The sequence below is a fragment of the Ahaetulla prasina genome, chromosome 15 (assembly GCF_028640845.1).
Source record: "Ahaetulla prasina isolate Xishuangbanna chromosome 15, ASM2864084v1, whole genome shotgun sequence".
NCBI lineage: Eukaryota > Metazoa > Chordata > Lepidosauria > Squamata > Colubridae > Ahaetulla > Ahaetulla prasina.
This window is the reverse complement of record NC_080553.1, coordinates 18,201,918-18,227,701: the sequence shown is the minus strand read 5'-3', so window position 1 is coordinate 18,227,701 and position 25,784 is coordinate 18,201,918. Positions and strand designations below refer to the sequence as shown.

At 52.1% G+C, this 25,784-nt stretch overlaps 1 protein-coding gene across 1 annotated transcript in view; it reads right to left on the bottom strand.

The window, feature by feature from the left end:
* RPH3A (rabphilin 3A) overlaps positions 1 to 15,725 on the bottom strand; it is a 32,255-nt gene extending 16,530 nt beyond the window's left edge. The window contains exons 1-3 of the mRNA XM_058158871.1: positions 15,633 to 15,725; positions 4,110 to 4,189; positions 1,864 to 2,007 (exon numbers count right to left, since the gene is read on the bottom strand). Of these exons, the coding sequence (XP_058014854.1) occupies positions 1,864 to 2,007; positions 4,110 to 4,186 (221 nt within the window). The 5' untranslated portion in view covers positions 4,187 to 4,189; positions 15,633 to 15,725. The remainder of the gene's footprint in view (positions 1 to 1,863; positions 2,008 to 4,109; positions 4,190 to 15,632) is intronic.
* Positions 15,726 to 25,784: the final 10,059 nt, after the last annotated feature.

The following is a 25,784-nucleotide window of genomic DNA, read 5'->3' as shown; positions in this document are numbered from 1 at the left end:
GGGTCCCCAACCTTTCGGACCTCAGGGATCACTAAATTCATAATTTAAAATCCCACGGACCACTAATATGATCTGCCTAATGACCGGCTGGGTGGGCGTGGCAAGGTGGGCATGTGACTGGGTGGGCATGGCCCACTCGATGTCACTCACGTCGAGCGGTGCCTTGCCAGCCTCTACTCGCTACTCCTCGCCTGCCCGCCTGGGCTCCTTAGGGCCCCAACAGGAAGCAGTTGTTGGAGCTAAGCAGCCACCGTGAGAAAGAGTTGGCAAAACAGCTCAGTTTAAATTGAATCCGACCGAGAAGGAGACTCAGCAGAAGTACCTCACTGAGGACTAGGAGCATAGGCTTTCCAAGCAGAGGGAAGACCTGGGGGAGTGCAAGGCCAGGTAGAGGCACCTGGAGGCTCAGTTGGCTGAGATGGTCAGCCAGTTCCAGGCCATGATGCTGTCCCACTGGAACGAGGCCCTCCGGCTCTTCACTACCAGCGGCTCTTCCCTCCAGCCTTTGCCCAAAGCCCTGTACCAGGAAGTTGAAACAGACCCCAAGTTGGAATTTCTGCCCCCCTCCGACCCACACAAAAAGACCCCGAAGGGGGAGACTCTCTGCAGCAACACAAAGGTTCATTGCACGTATCTGGCCCAGGGGTTGTAGTTTGTGGACCCCTGATTGAGCGCATTATAAAAAATGCAAATAATTTTTCTGCGGACCACCCAAATTTTCTCGCGGACCACCAGTGGTCTATGGACCACCAGTTGGTGACCACTGATCTAGAGGATGCTAGGAACGTGGGAAATGTTGCCTCACTCCCCCACAACCCTTCCTCCTTCCTCCCTTTGCATTTTGCATAGATTTTGCAGCTACTGTCAGCCGCTTCCTGGTGCGATACGTTCCTTCTTGTCTTCCCGGGGAAAGAATTGGTGCAGTGCAGCACCGGAGAGGAGAGGGACTAAGTCGGCTGAACTCTTTCTTCCCTCCCCACAGGGCTGGTAAAGGGAAGACCAGCAGGGATTAAAGAAAAATAACAACAACAACAACCACCTAGGACTCTGGCAGCAACCCATATCAACCATTAGCACCAGTCAATGGTATTTGTGATGCATTTTTGAATGTTCAGTTGACTGAGTTTCATGTTTAATGAATAAAGTTAATAATAATAATAATAATAATAAAAATAAAAATAATAAATTAAAAAAAACACTGAAACGTACAATTTATTGACATCGCGGTACCAGGAGATGCCAGAGTCGAAGAAAAAGAACTGGAAAAAATCACGAAATATTGTGACCTGGCCATCGAAACTACACGGCTATGGATGAAACATGTAACAGTGATACCCATAATGGTCGTCGGGGTACTTGGTACCACGTCCAAGAACTTTACAAAACACATCAAGAAATTGCAGCTTCCTGCAATAACACCAGCGGAACTGCAACAAACTCCACTACTTGGAACATCGTACATTTTAAGAAGGTACTTGGTTGATACCTGGGATGCTGGCAGCAACCCGTATCAACCATTAGGACCAGTCAGTGGTATTTGTGACGCATTTTTAAATGATCAGTTGACTGAGTTTCATGTTTAATGAATAAAAAAGATAATAATAATAATTTAAAAAAAAACCAGAAACCTTTCCGAAATTGGCCAGCTGTTGTGGCTAAACCTGGGAATGTGATTTTTCTCTGTGCTCTTCTTTAATAGCGGCTCCACTCATCCAATGGCAGAACCCCTAACTGTCTTCCTCTTCCCACCCCCCAGTCGGGGCTATTTCCTTTGAGGAGGGGGCTCCTGGCCTGGTGGAGGAGGTCAAAGACTGAAGGGCACTAAGGAATGCCGAGACCCCAAAGGTCCCCTCCCTTTCTCACTGGATCCTGTCCTGCTCCATCTCCTCCATCTTCTCGGCTCTCGCGATGACCCGGTTGATGATTTCTTTCTCTTCATCGGTCAGTTCTTCGCCCTTCCGCCCACGTTCCGGCTGCTTTCCATGGGCCGAGTGACCCTCAGGAGCTCTGGGGGGGGGAGGGGAAAAAAAAAGCACACATCACCCCATAAAGGAGGACTCTATAGCAAGTTGTGAAGGGTCAGGGCCCCCCCAATTGAGAGAGCATTTCCGTTGAGATCCCACCTATTGATTTACTTATTAAATTTCATGTTTCTTAATCGCCTCTGGAAGCTCACGGCCAGGCTAGTCCTTACATGATAAAGCCGTCAGATTGGCTTTTGTGGTTGGTACTTAAAACCTGAATTCATATGGGGCTTTTGGTGCCTGGTACATATGGCCAGAAGGAAGCTGTGCAGCCCACAGAGAACTTCAGAAGAGACGAAGGCTCCCCATTGGTGGCCCAGCCTGGCCGAGGCCCTTCCTACTAGCTGTGGCTCCGACGAGTGGCACATGGACTTCATTGCAAGGGTTTGGCCTTCGAGGGGCCCCCTGTGGGACATGATCTTGTGGAACTGGGGTTTGTTCGAAAGATCTAACCGCCAGTATCACTGATCTATTGCTGGGGCTGCAGAAACAGGAAAAAGCTGGCTTGGGTTTGCCGAGGAAGAGCAAAGTGGAAAAATAAAGGTTGTGCCTCGGAAGCCAGCTCCTCTAATCATCTGTTTGTCCTCTTCAAATAATAAGCCAGCATTTTTGGCTCGCGGTGTTATATGAATCAGGCGGCTTCATTTCCTGACAGTGGCAGGCTATATTTTGCTAAATAATAAAAGGATTTGCGTGCAGCGGGCCAGCCTCTCCAAGGGGATGCAGAAAACAAGCCCGCTGCAATTAAAGTGAATCATACTAAGGGAAACACACACATATATAGATAGATATATAGATATATATGAATGATGGGGGAGACCTTATGGGCAATTGCTCCTTTTTTTGAAAATGCCAGAAATTTTATAGCGTGCAGGAAGGAACTAACTAAGTAATGGGGATGCTTGGCAAAGGAACTGCAACCCTAAAACAAATAAAATAAATAGAACTGATGTTTCGGTCTGCCAAAATTCACCAGCAACGAATGTCAGGATACCCGCAGAGCCATGGCCCCAGCATCCAAATCCTCCCTGGGCCGTGCTCCCCACCCCCCTCCAAGTGACCTGCAAGCAATTTAAAACCTAATGAATTCCCTCCCCCCTCCCCCTTCTGTATGTCTTCTCCTTCCTTCTCCGCAGGCCATTAGCATCCAGGCAGTTGATAAGGAGCGAAGAGTTCTTGTGCAGAGTAAGAGAGGCATATATTATTTAAATTCCCGGAATTGAATTCAGGCACAAAACCGAGGAGCGAGGCGAGATAGAACAGGCGCTTCAGGGTGGAAATTAACAGGCTGAATTCAATTACGTGGGGCAAAGCCGGTCAGCGAGATGCGGAGGTCAAATGAGGAAATTCTGATTAATGCGCAGACAAGCCCTGGGCTCAGAAACAGCCCTCGGGGCGCAGACACCCCCTGAACGGGGCGCAGGCACCCATCTCACGACTGGAAAAGAGGAGAGGGCGCAAGAGGGGGATGGAAAGAGCCTCTAAATTCCCTGGCTGACAATCCTGGGACGGAAGGGGTCCTTGAGGTCATCAGGTCCAGTCTTCTGTTTGGTGCAGGAACATAGCCAGAGCATCTAAAGCAGGGTGGAGCATCGTGGCAAGTTTAGGACCTGTGGACTTCCAACTCCCAGAATTCCTGAGTCCAGAAGTCGTTAAGTTGCGGGAGTCGCCCACCCCTGAAAGAGACGCCTCTCTACCCCTTCCTTAGAGACTCCAACAGTTCTCTGGCGCCAGGACCTCCAGCTCCTTCTAGGGACCCACAACCAGTGGTGGGTATTCAGCCGGTTCTATCCGGTTCGGGAGAACCAGTAGGGGCAGTGATGCCCACCTGGAGGTCATCACGTCCCGTTTTTGACGCTCTGGCGCGCTCACATTTGCGAACTGGTAGTGAAGGTAAGTGAATACCAACCCCTGCCCACAACGCCGATGAAATCACCAGTAGCCTCACAACCCCTCTGCTTTGGTCTTTGTGTGCTGTGCACAACCATCATGCAAAGCCCCCCCCGCCCCCCGTGAAGGCTAATTCAGGAAACCAGGGTTACCCAAACCAAGGCTTAGGAAACTCTACGGATGGAGCTTGCTCACCTGCTCTGAAGAGCCATCTGCCGATCACTCTGATACCCCCACTGGCCGGGGCTGCTGCTGACTGCCGTGTCCGTCATGGTCTAAGACAGGAGAGTCTGAAAAACAAAAGATGTGCAACCTTGAAGTGGGAGGAGGAGGAGGAGGAGGAGGAGGAGGCAACTCCAGGACAGGCATCTCTAGAGCCCTCCACTTTTCGGGCCATCTACAGCTGCAATCTCCTTCCCATTCATCCAAACATTACAGATGCTGTGGTGGAAGGTAGTATGGATTCCCAGGAGGGAGGGGCTGCCTTCCAGAGGCCAAAGAGGCAGCAAAGTGTGGAGAATTTGGTCGGCAGAGAAGGATTAAGGCGGCTCCTCCCCAGCAGTTCCCAGAGTATCGATAGTTGCTTGAGTCTGGCAAGATTCTGTCTAAAGGCGAAGAACAATCAAGAAATGACTCAGAAGTCCCTCCACCTGTCCTTCTTGGGGCTGGACGCCCCGCAGAAACATCTCTGGTGCCACCAAGAGCCGTTCGAAAACATCCCTAGCTGGAGCGCCAGGGGCAGTTCTATGGCCCAACCGTAGCTTTTCTGCCTGCATCAAGGCACCCAGCCATGGCAAGGAGAAAAAGTTCCCCGGTAGAGTACTCTTGCAAATGGGTTCTTGCGGCATGCCAACTTGCTTCCAACTGGAAACCGGCCAGCAGCACGGCACTTTAGCAATCAAACCAGGAGAGTTGGAAGAGGCCCCATGTGGGGATGGCCAGAGGAGACGGCTTCCTTCTGTTCCCTTCCACCATCCATCATTCCTTGCTTCTGGTGCCTCAGCAGAACTCTTGACGGACTTTCTGCAATCTCCCAACTGCTAATTTTCTAAATGGCTCAGAATGTCTCTTTCTTCAATGTCATTTCTATTTTGGCCCAGTTTTCATTGAAACCACCAGCCTTAATGCCCTCTTCGCCCCTGGCCAGAATCATAAAATATAGCCCTTGGGGCTATGCAGGAATTTCTGCCTTTGTGGGACTTTTACACCTAAAAAACACACCGGCAGCCTGCCACGGAATGGGACTTTTCGCCTCAAACACTTGGCGCTGCCTGTTTCTCCACCAGTTTGAAGCCAGACAATGGGTGCAGGGGCTCAGGGGCTTTGGGAGTAGAGCGGGGGCTGCAGTTCAGAGGGAGGCTCTGTCAGTTCGGAGCTTCGAACTGTCCTGGGTGCCCAAAAGCCCGACACGAACTGTACTGCGATGAATGGGCCGTGGCGAAGGGACTGGGAGGGAGGGGCCGTGGCCCAGAGTGCCGGGGCATAATAACACAGAGGCGAAACCCTGGTGGAGAAACAGGCAGTGCCAAGAGTTTGAGGTGAAAAGCCCTAGACCCGCCTGCCCAACTCGAGGGCCAGCGAGCCATCCCTCTCTGCCCACGAAACAGGCCAGGTGACCTCTGTCCACCGGAGGCTTCCTGGAGACCCCATCACCTCCATGCAGCTCTTCCCTGCTCACCCATCTCCCCTCCGAAGCCCAAATTTAAGTAGAAGAAAGAACCACAAATATGTCTTTGGCCAGCAAGGAGGGGGACATTTTTAGCCACTTTCCAGAGAGAATTTGCCTTCATGGTGTTTCCAAACGGCTAGCTGACATTCCCAGGGAGAACCAGCGGGGCAACCAGGAGGAGGAGACAGGCCTGTTATTGGCTTTGAAGGCACACACACACACACACACCCCAGTTGTGTTGCTTATCTAACTCCATCAACAGATTCTTGGCTGGCTGAAGAGTATCTGGAAACACTGCCAAGTTTTCTCTAAGTAACTCATTCCAGGCCTCCGGGGACAGCAGCAGAGCTGGGAAGAGACCCTTCCCACTGCCTCTGGTGGACCCACCCAATTCCTGGAGGGGGAGAAGGAAAGAGGCACTTGTTCCTGCTTCCTAGCCGTAACAAGAGTTGGAAGGGACCTTAGAGAGGTCATCTAGTCCAACCCCCTGCTCAGGCAGGAGACCTGCGCTAGGGATTCGAACCACCGAACCGCCAACCTTTCTGATCCACAGGCTCAGTGTCTTAGACTCTGTGTTTGAGCAAATTACTGGCGACCGCCTACCATCAAAAAGAAAAAAGAAATAGAAAAACGATTCGTTGGAAGTTACCCAGTTGGGACCGTGCAGGATTGATTCAGCCGCTGGCCATGTATATATATTTTTATTTTCCTATCGGCCCTGTTCAAGGTTATAACGGAAGGAAGAGCCGTCGGAGGGGGCTCTAGGAAGCTGCCCCAAAGGGGAGCAGGAAGGGAGGTTCCAGGATCAGCTTGGATGAGACACATGGGGCCTCGGCCTCCACGTTTTGGCCCTCAAAGCTGAACCAAGAGACGGGAGAAAGGCCCAGTGCTCCAGAGGGAGGCTGCTCCAGGGTGAGGCTCCAGAGCTTAGAGGAAGGCAGGGCCTGTTGTGCAATGCAGTTCTCTTCCACCCTGATCGGGGTTGGGAGGGAGAGAAGGTGGCCACGAAGGAGTCAGAGTTTGGCTTCTTTTGTTCCTGCCGTTCTGTCTTCTTCTTTTTTTAAAGGGGAGGGGGGAGAACCCACCGAGAAACTTCAAAGTACCACTGATCTGAAAGGATGGGGAGGGAGAGATGGATGGAAGGGAGAAGAGGAAGAAAGGAAGAGAGCGTGTGCGTGGCTGCCTCCCTCTTTCCTCCTCTTTCTTCTGCCTTCCATCCACCTCCTCCCTTCCTGTTTCCTGAGCGCATTTCAGAATTAACGACAGATCTGTCCTTCCCTCCTTAGAAGAGGAGAGAGAGAGAGAGAGAGAGAGAGACCGAGATGGACAGATTCAGATCACATTTATTTACATAACATAACACAAGAGATGTGTGTTCGGGGGAGGGGGGGAGAGGCATCCCCTCCCCCTCTCTTCTTCTCTGACTCAATTCAAACCGTCCAAGTCTTTCCCTTCCACCAGTGCAGACCAGCATTCAAGGCTAGTTCAAACACGTGGCTGGGAATTCACCTGTCAAGACTTCTGTTGTTTGCAGAGGCGGTTTGCAAAGGGGGGGGGAATCACTTCCGATCCCCCCCCACCCCCACTAACTCTTAAACACTTTGATTCTCTGGGGGGGGGCAGAAGGAACCCACAACTGTCCTAAACATGCCCTGCTGTTCCCCCATTAGCTGCTTCGTAAGCTGCGCCCGTCCTCCTCCTCCTTCCCTTCTCTCCGTCTCTTTCAAAGCCTCCCTCTTTCAACAAGGCTGCCTCGGCTTTCCTATTTGGGTCCGACATCCCAATTAAAACCAGTGTGACAACCCCACACCCCACCCCAACATCCCCTAACACCCCCCCCTCTCCTGTTTGCAGGATGCTGACAGGGAAGAGAAGCAGGGAGTTAATTGCACTGTCAATTATTACAGCCAATTCGCCAGAGAACCAATTCCGGATACGAAGAAAGGCGTATCAATTCATTTCTCTCCCAACTCATCACTTTGTGTACCCCGGTTCCTCCGAAATGTCCTCTCCCCCCGCCCTGCCAAAGAGAGAGGGCAGAGGGGCTGCAGCTAAGCTTTACTCAGTGACAAAGTGGGGCTGGGGGCTGGGGAAATCTTGCATGCTCCACGTTCTTCTGCAGAGCTTCTGAGGCAAGTCAAAGGCTCTTCCTTCCTTGCAACAGCAGATGGATAACGAATGCAAGGCACCCGAAGGGGAGGAAAAAGGCAGGATGAGAGAGAGAAAGCAGCGTCTCTTTTCTGCCTCTGCAGAAGCCAGCAGGGCCATTGTTCCTAGGGGCAGAGGGGAAGGCCAGGATGAGGAGAATGGAGGCCCCACGGCTGGATCAGAGGGGAGCTGTCCAAGGTAGTCAAGAGTAGAATATCTGCAGTCAGTGGCAGCTCCTTTCACACTTCCTCGGAGGGGGGGACCCAGATCTCAAACAGTCCCCATCTTCTTCTGGAGAGCCCGCCTTTCCATGGCAGCCCCCCCCCTCTCAGTTTGCATTCAGGCTGGCTGACCCCCACTCCACCCCCTTGCCCACAAGTCAGCCTGCGGAAGCCACACTCAAGCTGGCGAGGCACGCCAAAAACTCATCAGCTGCCTAATTAGCCATTCCTGAAAAGTTGCTCCGCCTTCAGCTGCAGGAGCTCTGAAAACTGAGCTGCTTCCAAAGACGGGAAGAAATTAAATCCAAGTGGCCCAGTTTCTCCGCGGAAGAGAGCCTCCCTCGGCCTGCCTCCACCCAAGAGCTTGTTGTCATCCATTGTTTTGCATTTAGGAAGAGGGAATCAAACTGGTAGCCATGATAGTTTGTTGGAGAGGGAGGAGAGCTCCAGCTGGACACAAACTCAGCATGCTCTGTGCTGCCCAAAACCAAGAAAATTCTAAGCAACAGTTGCCTAGCATGGCTGTTCCACAATATCTACAACAAATCAACTCCTCCTCTTCCTTTTCTTTCTTCCACCATTCTCCCCTTCCTTCCTTCCTTCCTTCCTTCTCCTTTCTTCCACCAACTTCCTTTCCTTTTCTTCTCTTCACACACAGCATGAAGAATTCAACCCTGCGCTCTCCAATTCTGTTCTCCTTCTTCAACCGCTCACCCAAAACAGTCATCATTCCAGTTCACCTTTCATCCTTCTCCCTTCAGGGACCTTCAAACCTCAAAATTTCCCTTCCTGTGCCCACCCCCATGCAACCACCAGCCCCCCCCCCGCACACCTTTTTCCTCCCTGTTCAGACCTGACCTGTTTCCCCTTTCTTGCTATCCCTCAGTCCTATCTAGAGCATATTTCTTTGCAACGTGTGTGAGAGGGGTGGTGGGAGAACAATGTCACCAGCGGGTCAGGCCTGGAAGCACTGAAAGAGCCTCCCCTCCCCTGCAGGAGTGGCCACACACCCCCTGAGTTTGTTTACCTCCTGCAGCAGGAGCATGGCTCCCTTCCCCATTGCAGGGCAAATCCCCAATCCTTTCCCCCCTACAAGGATCTCGCTTGTCTTCCTGCTGCATTTCTGGGGGGTTGGGGGTCCAAAAGATCCCCTTTGGATTCTTTTCTTCAGATTCAGAGCTGCTTGTATCTCAGCGAAGCGGGAATCTGAAAAAGCAGCCAGCCACTGCAGCGCCCTGCAAAACCCTGCGATGCAGAAGAACGGCATCAGCCAACTCATCCCTTCCCCTGAAATTGCGGAGACTAATTACAGGGGAAACAATGGCTCCCTGAATGGGCAAAGGGATGGGCCAGAAGGAGCTTTGGATCCTGGGCTCTGCTCTCAATTTCACTTGCTTCCACCTTTGGTTATGGAGCAGGACTGGAAGCACTGCGGCCATTTGGGGTGGGATGGAAGGGAAAGGGCCCTCGCGACCCACACATGGGCTGGCTCTGGATGCTGGCTGGATGCTGGTTCTGCACCCCCAACGATTACTCCATATCCCCCTGCAAAGAGTCAAAGCCTCGCAGAGAAAAGGCAGCGAGCCCTGAGCCTTTTCGATCTTACCAAACCAGAAACGAAGCTGAACATCCCAGGAATTGTCAAGGAAAGAAGGAGATTTTGCAGGAAGGATGAGAAGGGAAGAGAAGGCGGTGAGCTCAGCAAAGGCTCCCAAGCTCATATCCCCAGCGATCTCCCCTGCCTCCTCTGAGGAACTCGCCCAGGGCAGCTAATCCAGCCTGGCGTTGATTCCAGAACTGGCAAGCCAGGTCAACTTGGCCAAGCAACCAAGAGGGGATTGACTAGAAGACCTCCAAGGTCCTTTCCTACCATGTTACACTGAGGTAGCACAAGCTTGCATAGCAGTAGACCAACAAGTGAGTGCTGAGGCAACGAAGGACAATGTCTCAGACTTCAGAACAACTGACCAAGAAAGCATCTGGAGAAAACCTGGGCCCAGCAGAGAGATTCACAGGGCTGGCCTGGACTGTTTTTGCAGGCAGGATTAGCAAATGTTTTCCCCAGGGCAGGAACTTCCTACTTGGGGTCTACCTCATCCAGAAGGCACCCAGACTGCCCAATAACGCAGCCCTCCATTCTTCGACCTTCCCCTAGGAGCCCTTCTCTCAAGCATTTCTTTGGATTTGGTTGCCCAGTTTTCTCCTCATGGACCTGAATATTTTGTTTCCTGGGGTCCCTCTTCTTGCCTCCCCAACCTTCTGCTCTGAGGATTGTGAATCCTGCCTGGATGGAGCTGAGCACGTCCTGACGGTGCAGCGTGATGCACGAGGCGTCTTTGCTGCAAGGAGCAGGAAACTTCAGCCGGGCACAGCAGCTTCTTCTGCATGGCCAGTGGTGAAGGTGCCTGCGGGGAAGGAAGGAAGGAAAGAAGGGAGTCGTAATCCACACCTGACTCTGCTCTCTTGCCGCCTCTCTCTTCCAAGCTATTATCCGGCAGGCCTGCAGCAACGACAGCTTGAAAAGCAGCACGAGGCCCAGCTGGGCCAGATCATAAATCACGCAAAATAATCCACGCACGGAGAGCAGCCTCCGCGTCCGTCCATGCCGGGCACCCTGAAAATGGTCCCTGCCATTCACCACCAGGCCAGCGACGGTGTCCCGAATTGTTGCTTCGTGGTGGTGTAAAATTATGGCTCCCTTCAGTGGCCGCAGATTGTTCTGCTCCTGGATGGGGAAGGCGGTTGCTCAGGATGGGGACAACTCCAAAATCAGGGCGGGGAGGGAACGTGTTTAAAAAAACAACAACACCTCCCATCTCGAAGGGGAGGCCCCTACTGAGGGGGGAGATGCTGCAGTCCAACCGATGCCCTCCCACAGGAGCAAAAAACAACCACCACCAAAAACCTCACTCAGGGTGGGCTATGTTTCAAGCCCCCCCCCTTTGTCCCTTGCCAGCTCCTCTGCATTTCTGCCCCTTCTTAGCTCCCGGCTGAATTCTCAGCATTTGCTTCAGCAGGGTTAAAACCATTCCTCCGTAGTGTTAAATGTTCAATCCATGCTTAGGGTTGGTCGGCTCCCCTCTGAAGCCCTCGTCCAGATTAGGCTGCAGATCTTCCTGCTGCGTTTGGTTCTTTTGAGACCCGGCGTGTGTTCCAACCGTGAATGAAGGGAGCCACGGAGGGCAAGACAATACAGCCACCTTGCCCTCAATGGTCCACTGAGGCTCCATAGAGCAAAGGCTCTCTTTCCAGGTGTGATCTGGAAGCTTCCTCATCTCAAGCAAGAGAAGGTCTACCCAGAAGGCTAATTGAATCGAGAAGAGCCTCTTGGGTCACCTGGCCCGTTGTCCTCTGCCCCTGGCTGCTGTGGTTTGAGCGGCCTTCAGCAGGCCTCGGGGTTGACCCTGAAGCCTTCCATGGTCAAGACAACAAGGCTCCACTCTACACCCTTCCCAGCCCCCAGCCCCACCAAGGCAAGTAGGGAGGCAGTGGCCCCAAAGACCAGGGTTGGGGGTGCCAACCAGTATATCCACCAAGCAAGCCGGCTTCGCAACACGACCCTGTCCAGTCCGGGAGGCTGCACTGGCCTGAACTGCCCTCAAGGTAGCTTCTTAGAAGGAAGAGGCAGGTGGGGGCAGGAAGACCCCTTCCCTCTTTCTCCAAATTTGTTTATCGGACGTTTGGTTCTGGATTCACGTTCACCCAGCGGAAGTGCCTAAACTAGCGACTCGGCTCTTTTCATTCAGATCCTTGTTCCAGGCCTCTCTTGCACGGGGCCTCCTTCGCCTCTTGCCAGCTCCTCTGCATTTCTGCCCCTCACTCACGGAGGGGCATCCTTCCTTCCTCCCCCCACCTCCATGGGGAAGGGCCCTCCCAGCAGCCTCACCATGGCAACCGCCCGGGTGGGGGGGAGAGATGCACCCAGCTCCTCCACCACACTGATGGAAAAGCTGTCAGAAACAATAAACTTGCTGACAGCCACAAAAATCCCTTTTTGCAAATTCCAGCCAGGATGTTTAACAGCCCCCCCCCCTGAAGATTTTGCAGTTGGCTGAAAGGAGGCCACCTGTTTGTGTATTTGCGTTTCCTCCCCCCCCTCCTTGCAGCTTCCTCTGCACCAATTCTGCATTTATGCCTGGATCTCCCAGATCACAGCATCCACCTTGGGACAAAATATTTGGGCCTCCCCCCCAGTCAGGTCAAAGTTTCACTTTTTACACTTTCGGCTCCTTTAGCCTGCAGGGATAAGAGGCGAAAAGAATCTTTTCTCTCTTTTAGTTGGGCGATTCCTCCCCCCCCAGTTCCCGTCCCTTGGCTTTTGGCCCTTTTTCTCCCATCATGTCTACATTTTTCAGCTCCGAGTCCTGGAAAGTTTATTTTTGGCTTTGTTCCTCACACCTTCTGGGTGCAATGGGTTTTGTTTTTTTTTACGAAATGGAAGCAAACCGAGTGGTCAGAATCTGCTTTCGAACTGAAACACCGGCACCAACTCCAGGTACACCCCAGCCAAAATTTGCTCCTTGGCAGGCAGGTTGTGGTGCATTTTGCAGGAAACGCCGCCAGACTGAATTCGGCAACGGAAGAGAGTGCCTCCTTCTCAGCCAGTGGAAGAGTGTCTCTGAGTGGCCTCGGGTCACATCCTGAACCTTTCAGCTCCGTCCATTGCTTCCCTGCCCACCGAGTTTCCACTTTTCATGACGGCGAAGGTGGGGTAGATAGCCGGGGGGTACCTCTGACCCAGGGCCTGCTTCAGACAGCTGCCCCTGTGATCCGGCAGTCAAGCGATGTGTCCAGGGTTCCAAAGGTCAGTCGTGGGACACGCCAGGATGGAGGGCGACTTGCCAGTCTTGCAAGCATTAAGTGAGGTCACCCTTCATCTAAAGGAGAGGTTTTATTTGCGGAAGGGAGCTCTAAAAAAGTAAAGGAAGCCAGTGGAACCTTTATGCGCAGAGGCAGAATTATCTCAAAAGTAGCCAGGATAAAACCAGCTTGCCCAGATGGGGCTAAACGCCAGCGGCCTCAGCCGAAGGGGAAACTGGTGTAGTTCAGCAACCGCTGACGTTTTCAAACCGAAAAAAACAACAACAACAAAAAACGGGATGAGTTGAGTCTTGTCTCAGTCCAGAAAAGCACGGACTGTCCCTGCAGATCCATCCTACTACCCTACTCTTAGCCTTAGTTGCTCGGTCTGTAAAATGAGGATCTTTGTGATATGGTTTGCTGGCAGCTCAGTGGAAAATAAATCGCTTTTCCTTCCCCTCTCGCTCAAGCTCAGGAAACAAAGTGGTTTTTACTGATGGGAACACAAACCCATGAAAGACTCGGAGAGACCCAAACCTCCAAAAACTTTAACCTAAGACTGTCTACTGTTGACCTCACCCCATTCCTAAGTGGTCTGTAAGGGACGTGCATAAGAGCCCCAGCGTGCCTTCCATCGCTGTCCTAATGTCCCCTTCGATTGTATTCCCTTTATGTATTCAATTCATGCTTATACTTACATATATTATCTAATATGTACTCGACAAAATAAATAAATAAAGATTTTAAAGATTCGCCTCCAGGAAAAAGCTCCTTGGAAGACCAAGGGAGCCTGGTGGGGGGGAGATTTTGACAGCGTGGGGGATGTCCAGCACCAGCTAACAAGCGTCTTCCGTTTCAACCACCCGACATGCCGAAACCTCAGGCAACAAGCGGGGATGAAAATGTCACTGCTCATTTAGAAATGGATTTGAGCCCCGTTCTTGGCTAAGAGACGGCATTGAGGGACGTTATTCCCCTCTTTTTTTAAAAAAGAAAATTAAGAAAAAGGGGTTTGGCACCTGGTGACCCTCCATCCCCTCTGTTGAAAAAGGATGAAGTTTGCCCCGAGTTCAAACTGGACACGGCTGCAGCAGATGGCGTTGCAACTGTCTTCAACGGCTCTTGGGGCAGGGCGAACGACCCACAGCCGGCCTGGCCGGGAAATGCAGTCCAGAGGGCTCCCTTTGCCCCGCTTCTCAAATTGCACATGGATAAGTCTCATGCCGATGAGACCACCGGATGAATTAAATCGCCAGATTCTACGGCATTCAGTATTTCTCGACCTGGCTGGCTGGGGAATTCTGGGAGCTGACGTCCGTACCGCTTAAAAGTCGCCACAGCTGAAGACCGATGTTCTGAGGCATTAGGGAGCAAAGATACATGAGACAAAAGCCCAGTGAGGAAGCTCTCTGTACATGTTCAGCGGGCTTTGCAAGCCATCTAAAACTCAATGATGTTTTGAAAAACGTTGCTCCGTCCCAGGCTTGTCCGTTCAACAGCATCAAAACCAAAAGAACTTTAGGGACCCTGCAGCCCCCCAAAGCTGGCCTGGACCCCCTCCCCATCCAGGCAGCACAAGAAGCAAGTCTGTGTCACTCCTGTTGGCTGGGAATTCTGGGTTCTGTGCTCCCAGCATCCCTGCCGTGTAGGAATGTGGTGCGGAGGGATCGGATGATCACCGCTGCCGTTTCGCTCTTACATTTCATGCCCACAAACTGGCGCCTCCTTCACCCTCTCACAAAACTCACTTCCCCTCATAGGGTGTCCCTCGTGGGGTGGGGGAAGAAGAGGGATCCCAGGATGGGGACATTCATGGTCCCATCTAAAAATCTCCAGGAAGGCCACCTGGAAGTTTCAACCACTCTTTGCTGGACACAAAACAGACCCCGTCGCTTGTTCTTCTCTTCCTGGCAGGCACCCCACAAAACCTTCCCCATTGCCACACCCCAGTCGAGAACCAGCTCTCCCCGCAAAAGGTTTCTTTCGGCCCCATAGAAAAGAGGAACGCAGCTCCCTGCCCCACCCTGCCCTGGTCGCTCTGACCCGAAGCCCAGCTTGTTCAGGATGGCCCAGACGGGGCTCCCTCCCAACCCCCCTTAACCCTGCAGTGCCTCTTTTCCTCCCAGAGATGGGGAGGGTTGCAGGAAAGGGTCCCCCCCCCACAAGGGCTCTCTCCGAAGCAGCAGGGGTGCTCAGAATTAGCCCAGAGCAAAGCCCCTGATTATTTCAAAGCATTTGGGGCTCCGAAGAGGTTCTGAGAGGAAAGCAGCTCATGCTTTCTTCTCCCAAGTCAGCCCCACTGAAGTCCATGTGCTTCCAGGGTTTCACACAAGGAGACCGAGCAGCCGGTGGAGCTTCAGAGAGTGGGTCTCTCTCTCTCTCTCTCTCTCTCTCTCTCTCTTTGTAAGGGTCCAGGGGCAGCCTGGCTCACCTGCTGGGCTTCTGCTCCCAGACCCCAGCCTTGGCTGGAGTGGCCGGATTCCAGCTGGCCCTCCTGCACTTTGCAGCCCTTCAGAGTTCGGACCTGGGTCTCTCTGCGCATAAAAACGCCGCACCCTCTTTCTCCTGGCACCAGCGTGGCCCGGATGTGCCCAGCACAAAGCAACCTGAACCGGTTGGTCAGCTGAAGCACATGCCCAACTTTGCTTGGCCCGAGTGCGCCACGTCCACTGGAAAGCCGGTGGTGCTGACGGCAGAACTGACCGGGAGGGTGGTTTGTCCGAAAGCAGGACAGGGGTGGCTTTTTCACAGGGGAGGGAGGCTGAGCATCGTTTCCCGCCATGCACGGGTCCCTTCAAAGCAGAAAGTCCCTCCAGGCCAGGCCACGTCTCTCCTGGGGAGTTGCGTTTTGTGCCACCCACATACCCCAGGCAGCCTTACCTGAGGACCAGCGAAGCACTCTCTGCAATGCCGCCACAGGAATATCCGCCCCCCCAGACGGTCTGCGAGAGCCCGAATGGAGCTCCTCCTGAGCTTTATCGCCAAAGCTGCTTGTCTGAGGAACAAAAGAGCCCTAAAAGAAAGGACCAGGACGCACGCGGGTCTCTCTGCTGTATTTCCAGCCAGCCACGAGAATGTCTGGCCAAGGAGTGACGGAGGGAAGGAAGGAGGGAGGGAGGGAGGGAGGGAAGGAGCACATATGCGTGCTTGTCTCTGTCACTCAACGCCTTTCGGTGGTGCAGCTGTGGAGTGAAGCTCTCCCCTCCCTCGATCGGCATGCGCAAGGCTGCTGGGCCGATGATCAATACCACCATGGCTTTGTCCAGAGAACTGATGGACTGGGAGGGAAGGGGAACTGGAAGGCAACAGCCAAAGGCTTGGGGCAAAGGGGGAGGTCGGGGGGGGGGAAGGGATCAGCCAGAGACTGACCTCAATCCAACCATGTTTGCAGCGACATTAGTGGAGCAGGAACATGTCCTGGGAAGCCCGAGGGTCCTGCATGACCCGAGCTGGTTTGGTGTATGACATTCTACGAGGCGGTTTCCGAAGGAGCGGGTTGGCGGGGCCCACGGAGAGAAAATGTCATGCACAGCACGTGGGGGCCCCAGGCAGGCAGCATGCTTCGCCCATCGGAACTGCAATGCCCTGCGCCCGTTTTCCACAAGGGACCCGGCAGCCTGCAACCTCCGTTTGGTCTTCAGACCCGCCAGGAAATCCTCTCCTGCTCCCTCCGGCCTCAACAGAGAGGGCCAGCATGAGGCGGAACTCGGGCTGACCTGCCATGGATCGTCCTTGCAACCAGAGAGGAGGTGAGGGTCGACGATTCTCCCCCAGCAAATGCAGAGGGAAGACTGAGACCAGGCCTTGGCATAAAGGACCAAAGCTAACTTTTCACTGGGTGCCATTGCAGGCTCGCAAAATGAGCAGACCTGGAAAGGAGGTCAGCCGGGGCCAGCCGGGGCCCTCAAGTAGGAAGAGAAACCAGGGCCACTCACGGAGCGGAGAGAAAAAGCTCAGCTCTGCGTTGGCTCCAGCTTGGAGCGAAGAAGAGTTGAGCACTGCATCCTCTCTCCAGTTAAGGCCCAGGACGGTCTATGGAGATCTCCGCCTTCCGGGCCATGGTTACCCCAAAGGTGCTTTTTCAAGAGACTTTCTGGTGTTTCTTTGAAGATGTTTTGCTTTTCATCCAAGAAGCTTCTTCAAAGTCCAGTTGCCTCTTGAAAAAGCATCTTTGGGATAAAGCCCAGGACTTTTCTCCCACCTTGAGTTGAGCCTCCCCTCCCCCCTCTCTCTCTCTCTCATCCAAGCTCCATCTCAGCATCTCTCCATCTCCAGCCCTCCCTGTGGCATCAGCATTCAGCCAGCATCCTCCATGGGCCCATGGAGAATGTGGTGTCTGGAACGCCCTGGCGCTGGCGGCACTTCACCTCCATCTTCCAGAGCCCCAGTTCAGGATCGAAACGTCTCTGGTCCAGTCAAAGGCGCAAAGCATCCCTGGAAGGATTCTCCTCTTCTTAATCTGCAGCCTCGCCCTGGCTTCAGACAGAAACCGACCTAGGAGGACTGAATGCTGCTCAGGTTCCACAGTGCTTAGCGGGGCATCTCTCTTTGGGCAGAAGTGGCCAGGAAAACCGGCTTTGGGGCCTCTCCAACCCAGAGGCCACAACCTGTCCAATCTCGGAGAAAAAGAACAGAAGGTGACCATCCAATGAATTCTGCAAGCTGTAGGAGTGGTGACATTCCAAAAATGCCCTCGGAACTTGACAAGCTGTGGCGGCCGCAGCCCGATTTCCTTCCTCGTCTTTTTAACTCCCCCCGAAACACCCCCCCCAAATTTTTCTTGTCCTTCAGCTTTGATCAACACCCTTGATTCTGCATCCCTGACACCTCCGGTTTTAATGCTAAGCGAATTATTTCGGCCCCGCTGCTGCTATTTCCAGCTTCCACGATGCCATTAATAATGTGTGTCAAACACTAACAATTAGAGGGGGGGAGGGGGGGGGAGAGAAAACATGCCAGAGGGGAACTGGAATAATTCACCAAGTGCCATCCGGCAGAGTAGTAAAAGGGGAAGTTGCTGGTGGGCAAAGCTTGGAGCTCCTGTTTGGAGGAGGGGGTCCAATGCAGCTGCAGAAATGACAGGATTGGGACCAACCCCTGGATTTTCTTCCGCAAGGATACATCGCTTTCCAGCTGTTTTCCCAGCAACCAATAGAAGCCCACAGCTTCTGAAGTTGGAGCTTTTAGCTCTGGGTCCTTCAGAACTACAGTAGTAGGACTACAATGATAAAGATCTTCAGTCTGCAGAATGGGGTGAGGTCAACAGTAGACAGTTTAAACTTAAATTTGGGGATTTGGGGAAGAAACCACAGAGTCAGGTTGGGCGTTCCAGGCGCTGACCACTCTGTTGCTGAAGCCGTATTTTCTGCAATCGAGTTTGGAGCGGTTTCCCTTGAGTTTGTATCTATTATTTGCTCGTGTATTGTTGTGGTTGAAGCTGAAGTAGTCATTGGCAGATAGGACATTGTGGTAGATGATTTTATGTACTATGCTTAGATCAGACTGAAGTTGGTGTAGTTCTAAGTTGTCTAAGCCCAAAATTTGGAGTCTGGCGGCATAAGGTATTTTATTGCAAGCAGAGGAGTAGACGACTCTTCTCATGAAATACCTCTGGACTCTCTCGATTGTATTTATGTCCAATATGCAGATGAGCTGTATTCAAGGATTGGTCTAGCAAATGTTTTGTATGCTCTAGTTAGCAGTAGTATTACCAGAGAAGAAGCTACGTAAGATTAGGTTAACAACTCTTAGTGCCTTTTTGGCAATGTTGTTACAGTGGGCTCTGGCACTTAGATCTTTAGAAATGAGTACTCCAAGGTCCTTGATAGAGTGAGGGTCATCTATAAGGTCATGTCCATCTAGTTTCACATCCGGTTCCAAGTGACAGATATTAAAATTCCAGCCAATTTTTAATCGCTTCACACAGTATTTAATTCTACAACGTCATTTGTTGAATGTCTGGCCAGATGGAAGTCAGAGAAGGTACAAAACGCCTGATCCGTGAAGGAAGCCTTGCTCAGAATGGGAAGGTTTTCCTTTTTAAAAAGAAAAAGAAAAAAAAAAGTCTTGACATTTATTTAAACATAACCTGCAGCTCTCTGGCGGCGTAAACTTCCAGCGTGAGCCGTTCTGATTAAATTAGACCTCGAAAGGGAAGAGGAGATCTATGTTTTTGTAAATTATATTGAAAGACGAAGCTCACCTCAAAATTAACTGGGAAGATACAACTCTCGACAGCTTCACGAGATTTTGGTGCTTGCTAGCATCCTCTCTTCAAAATTTAATCTAAATATATGCGCATACATGAGGGCGATGGAGGCTGTGAAGACAATTACATTTAAACCTCAGCCATCAATAAAATATTCCCTGGGCAACTTTTGAAGTGCAAAACAAAATAACTGCATCGATACTCAACTAGACTGTTTGATCCGGAGAGAAAAAGCGAAATTCTATTTGATTCTCCCTTTAAAGCCAGTTATATACCAGCCAGAGGTATTCTAAGGAGTCTCTCTGGAGAGCTGGCAAAGTCAGAGTTATACAAGAGGGAGACAGTATGTCCAAACGCCAACAACGTAAGTACTAAGCCTCTTTCCGCTGACAAGGACGCAGTCATAGTGGCTATGTCACCTGCGCAAACACGGCAAGGATTTTCTAGGTCTTTTAAGGGTCAGGGGCCGCGTCTTCCGCACCCTCTCTTCCTTTTGAACATGCCTTTTACAGAAACCCTCCCTCAATCCTAGGCTGCATCAACAGAGGGATGGAATCAAGATCGTATGAAGGACTCGTACTGCTTTATAAAGTACTGTGATGGCGAACCTATGGCAGAGGGGCACGCAAGCTCAGCTCCGGCACGTGCCGGCCAGCTGATTCTCGGGCCTTCTGGACCCACCAGAAGTAGGGAAACATCCTGCCTCCAGAGGGCCTCGGGGGTTGGCTGGGAAGGCCCGTTTTTTGCTGTCCCCAGCCTCCAGAGCCTCTCTAGAAGTCTGGGGAGGGCGAAAACAGCTTTCCCCACCCCACCCGGGGACTAGACCCATCAGAAGTTGGCAAATGGGCTGTTTGTGGCCTCTGGGGGAGGGGAGGCCGTTTTTGTCCCATCCCTACCAACACCTAGAAAGGCTCTGGAGCCAGGTGAGAGAGAAAAATGGGCCTACCGGGCCATCACGTGCCATGCGTGGGGGCAGGATGTTGAGACTCTGGAAAGAGTGCAGAGAAGAGCAACCCAGAGGATTAGGGGACTGGAGGCTAAAACATACGAAGAACGGTTGCAGGAACTGGGTAGGTCTCGTTTAGTGAAAAGAAGGAATAGGGATGACTAACAGCATAACGTAAGAGTTCCAGTATTTGTGGGGGTTCCCAAAAGAAGAGGGGGGTGGGCAACCTATTTTCCAAAGGCAGGACAAGAAACAACGGATGGAAACTCATAGATCCAATCTAGAACTGAGGAGAAATTTCCTGACTGTGAGAACAATTCACCAATGGAACGGAAGTTGTGGGAGCTCCATTACTGGAAGTCTTCAAGAAGAGATTGGATAGCCACTTGTCTGAAATGGTAGAGGGTCTACTGCTTAAGGAGGGGGCTTGAATAGAAGACCTCCAAGGTCTCTTCCAACTCTCTTATTCTGTTATTCTTTTCATGCCTGCCTCGGTTCAAAACAATCGGTTTTTCTGGAAAGCCACGGATGACTCACAGAAGCCTGGATGGCCCAGCCTTGTTTCAGCACCAAGGAGAGCGGCTCCATGGGGCGGGCCAGGTGTCTCTTCCACGCAACGGAGGCCGGCTTGGTTCCAACCTAATACAGGGAGTCCTCGGCTTAAGACCACAATTGAGCCCCAAATTTCTGTGGCTAAGTGAGTTTTGCCCCATTTTGCGACTTTTCCTGCCAGAATTGTTAAGCGAATGGCTGCAGTTGTTGTGCATCTGGCTTCCACATGGACTTGGCTTATGAGATGGCCGCAAGAAGGGATCACTACGCCAGGAGAAGACTGCGACCGTCATAAATACGAGTCAGTGGCCAAGCGTGGTGTATTTTGTTCATGTAACCCTGAACAGTCACTAAATGAACTGTTTTAAGTAACAACAGCAGCTGCCATCATCGTTTATTAAATTTATATGCCACCCAAATCCAGCAATTCTAACTCGCTTAGATCAGGCCCCAAACACTCTTAAAATCTCAATTTAACAGGCTGTAGCCCAGCAGGCTTGGGCTGCAAAGGACCGCAGTTCTGTCTGAACACCTTCCCCCAAAATCACAGCACGTTCCAGTGCCTTCAAAATTTCCCTAATCTATGGTAATTTCACACCTCCAGCTGACACAATTCAGCACCAGGTCTGTTAAGATATATAGTGTGATGGATATTTGGGAGCGATAATCCTCCGTCTTTCCTCTCGCAAGTCTGTTCAATCAAGGTTCCATGATAATAATATTTATCTATCAAGGCTCCCTTCCAGGCAGAATTCCAAGACTGCAGGTTTCTAGTAAACCCAGATGGGAAGAAGAAGAGGGAGGAGGAGGAGGAGGAGGAGGAGGAGGAGGAGGAGGAGGAAGAGAGTGGGGTGTGATCCTCTCCCTCTGCCCGCAACTTAAATGCAGCCAGCTTTCAGCAGGTACGCATGACTGCGAAACGAGAGCGCCTGGAATTCAGCCGTGTCCCCATTCTGCCTTCATGCATGCGAAGATGATCATCGGTTTAGCTTCCTGGGGGGAGGAAGAGGAGGAGGAGGAGGGGAAGGAGGAGAAAAGGGTTTTTTGTTCACACTGATGGCTGGGAGGAAAACCTTTGGATAGGGACACCTTCCTGCAACATCCTATCCTCTGTTTTTAAAAGGAATATGTTTTCATCCCTGTTCCTGCTTGTTCTAAGAAAGAGAGAAAGAGGGAGGGAGAGAGAGAGGAGAAGGGAGGGAGAAAGGAGAAAGAGGGAGAGAGAAAAGAAGGGGGAGAGAGAAAGAAGAGAAAGAGGGAGGGAGGGAGAGAAAAAGAGAGAGAGGGAGAAAGGAGAAAGAGGGAGAGAGAAAAGAAGGGGAGAGAGAGGAGAGAAAGAGAGGGAAGGGGAGAGAGAGAGAAGAAGGGAGAGGGAAAAAGAGATATGTTACTGGAAAGAATGTGTGCTTTTAATTAACCAATGGCTAATTAACCCTGCAAGAAAAATGTGGTATGTCACAGTGTCGTACCTACAAGAAGGGAAGAGGCAGGGGGCTGGGCTCTGCCTGCAGGGAATTAGGGTGGGGGGCTTCATTTGTTCAGAAATGGAACCGATAGATGCGACGGAAGATAAAGTGCTACCATGCAGAAGGTAAAAACATTGGTAGCAAGTATATTTATAACTGGCCCCTGTTAATAAATAAAACCCGAGCCGTGCATTTTTCATCAGGTTAGCGAGCAAAGGCTGGACTTGTAGATGATTCCTGTTGATTTTTGCGCCTGTGAACCGTCTCACTAGAGCATCTGTGAGCATCTGTTGCTAACGCTATTGAGTTATCTTCCCGAATTAACCTTCAGAAGAGGTTGGGGGGGGAGGCTGAGGAGGCTGAGGCTTGTTCCTAAGGCGCCTTCCTCTCAATACAGACATTTGGGGACCGTGTGACCTTCAGGATCGAAGGAGAAAGATGGATGGGGCCGCCTTTCCTTCACCCTTGGGTCTCTCGGAAACGGCGGTGACGGCTTCGTTTCTTTCAACACTTGTCCGGAGATCGACTGATACCCGACGCGCGCATCCTGGCGCCTCACCAAGACTGAAGATGACCCAGCAAAAAAAAGGAACACAAAGCTCCTTATTTGGCCTCTGAAAAGGTCCCATCCAGCATCTGAGGAACGGCTGGCTTCATTGGCCCGGGTGGGTGGGTGGGTGGGGGGCGAGAACCTTCCCTATGGACTGCCACCCCCCTCCCCTTTTGGGATGTGCCTCGCAAAGCAACTGCGGCTCACTGCAGAGAGCCGGTGGCTGAAGGGCTGTAATTAATTGGAAAGCCTGCCACTCCTCTTCTAATGAAAAGCCTGCGATGAGACAGCCGAGGGGAGGCCAACAATGACATTTCTAGCCTCCCCCCCCCCCCGCAAGCAGATGATCCAATGCACGGCTGTCAGAAGCCCCCAAATTTTGCAACTGATGAGGCCAAAATGGAGCTGGCCGGAGGCTAAAAAAAACCACCACCCCTACCCCCCATGGCTTCAGGCACTGAACTGGGTGAGGTTTGGTGCCCTGCAAGGACTCCCAACAGGTGGGAGTTTCAATCCCTGGCCACGCCGGGAGTGACTTCACAACTCCCTGCCCCAATTCCAGAGACTCACTGCTACTCAAGCAGGCGGATTCCAGGCTAGATGACCAGAGGGCCAGAAGGCCCTTTTAAGCAGTTCTTTGTGCAGCGGAGAGAAGGGCTGGGGCCCTCCGGCTTCTGACAGCTCTGGGCTATGTGCCCGGGGCCCTGGGATTTAGTGCCAAAGAGATTGGACGTGGGCTTGAACCATTGTCTAAGGACCTCTTCTCTTCCCCCTCCTCCCCCAAATTGTTAAGAGTGGCAGCTTGCATTTTAATTGCTTGCTCCAAGGGGGAGAAGCTTCTGATGGTGGAGACTTTGAACAAGGAAAACAATGGTTTGGGGGAGGGGGGAACCTAAGGGTCCTTCCTCTCCCTCCATTCCCGCCCCCCTTTTGGGTGAAATGCAGGCGCCCCTAATAATACCCAGGCTGATTTGCTTATATGTTAATTCCTGGGCAGACGGGAAGAAGGCAATTAGGAGAGCCAATTAAACAGCTTTGTTGTTCACAACACGCCTTGCCAAAGCCAGCTCTCTCTCTCTCCCTTGAAAAGCAGCTTCATGCAACAAAAAGGGAAAACGGACAAGACAGATTGCAGCACCCCAGAAACATCTGAACGCTACTAGCAGAATTCCAAGATTCTGCTACGGGCAAGCAAACTCGCTTAAGATCAGGTTTCTGAGCAGAATTCCCTCCCCAGGTCTTAGGAAAACTCGAAGTAAGTTAGCCGGATGCCAATGGGGACTTTGTTGCTCCAAGGAGTTGCCACCAATCGTGGATGCGTCTTGCGGGTATCCTGGCTGGTGGGGAGAAGGACCACCTCATTCTTCTGCTTGAAGTCTCATCTGGAGGCAGCGAGTGTCCGGATGAAGAATCGTTTTCTTTGAGGAGTCTCGGGCCAAAACCTGCCACCTTAGATCAGAAGTGGAGATTGAAACTTCAATGATTTCCAAAATTGGGAGCCAAGCAATGAGATCATCGTAGGCCAGCGGTCAGCAACCTGCGGCTCTGTAGCCGCATGTGGCTCTTTCACCCCTCTGCTGCGGCTCCCTGTCACTCAAAATATGCGTCACAACTGCCAATGTGAGACACTTGCCGGCACGCGATTTATTGAGCTTTTCAACCCCCGGTAGGCCAACCATGGATAAATCCAAGAAAAGAAAAGTTTCAGAAGAAAACAGAACACTTAATTCAACTACATAGGCTAGTTTTGTGGCCATTCAAGAAATAAGTCAGGCACTGGAAGGGTTTTGTGGCTCCCGGTGCTTTCTTTTCTGTGGGAAACGGGTCCAAATGGGTCTTTTGAGTGTTTAAGGTTGCAGACCCGTCATGCCTTTCAAACTTGGGGGGGGGGGGCGGAGTGGAAATTGTCCAGACTCCTCCCAACTCATAGGTGGGTGTTGCAAACCATGGGAGGGCCCCTTCCTTCTCCACCCAGGCCAGCAAAGGGAAGGGATCCACAGGCCTTTCAGAAGCCGAGATTACCTTTCTGGTACCCTGTTGGCAGGGCAGAGACCAGAAGGGGCAAAGAGGGAGAGCCGTTCTGGTGCAGAGGATGGGGGGGGGAGGGGTAAGTAAGCTGCCCCCCCACCCTGCCTTCAAAGCAAGAGCCAAGGAGAGAAGTGGAGGGAAGAGCAGAATGATGGCTAGTTAATTGTTACACGGACCTTTTTTTTTTGGTAAATCCATTTCCCTCCTGCTTGGGGTGGGGGTGGGGGGAGATGCGGGAGGCTGATCTGCATCCCAGCAAATTTGCAATTTCTTGAATTTCTTGACAAGAGGAGCGGACGCAGGCAGGCAGGCAGGCAGGGAAAGCGTCTCCTTCGCTTGCTGGAAAGACAGATGCATCCACTGGTGCAGGACCGCAGGGGTGGAAGGCTGCCATGATGCATCAACCCCACCGTTGGCTTGGCATCCCAGGATTCTTCTCCGCTTCCCCAGCCCAGCTGGAGGGAGGGGAGGCCCCGAGGGGCGAGTGGGGGCTTACGATGCCCTGCCTGTCTTCTAGATCAATGGGGTGGGGTGGGGGTATAGAAGCATTGGTTCCAGGTTAAGCAGCCCAGATGAGAAATGGGGGTCAAGGTGGGGGAGAGAGAGGCAGAGCAGAGAGAAACAGGAACATCGCCATGGCAACTGTGAGATGGCTGGGCTGCCACTGGTCCTCGCTGATGCTTGGATGTGTCGGTCAGTCCGAGGGGAAGCAAAGAATGGCGGAAAGCCTGCCCAACTACAGCAACTCTTCAAATACAAAGGAAACCAGCTCAGGCACCCGAGCAGCGAAGACAGAAAGTACGCCAGGAGTCCGGCCAACCAGATTTGGGGGCTCAGCTACTGGGCTCAAGCCCCGAGGTGGCGGGGGTGGGTGGGGGTGGGCTGATAACTCCACTCTCTTTACTGCCTTGAAAACATCCGCTGCTTGTTTGCGTCTCTTTCTCTCTCTCTTTGAAAAATCAGATTGTTGATCCTTCTGGACACCAAAGTCTTAATGCGCTCCGAGAAGAGAATCTCGTCCTCAACTAACATCTCCTTCTTCCCCCCAAAAAAAATTAAGGACAAAATGCTACTAAGCTGCCTCGGCCACAAAGACGGGCTGATCAAACGGAAGAGTCTGACGTCTGCAATACTCTAGTCCTCACGGCTGAGAAGTTCAGCAAATGGGCTTCCTGGGTCCTCTTCCTCATTATGTTCTTCTCCAGACAGACGTGAGCTTTTCTGGAGAAAGGCCCTTGCTTCTGCTTGAGCAGAAGGCTGGCATTGGGGGAAAAAGAAGACC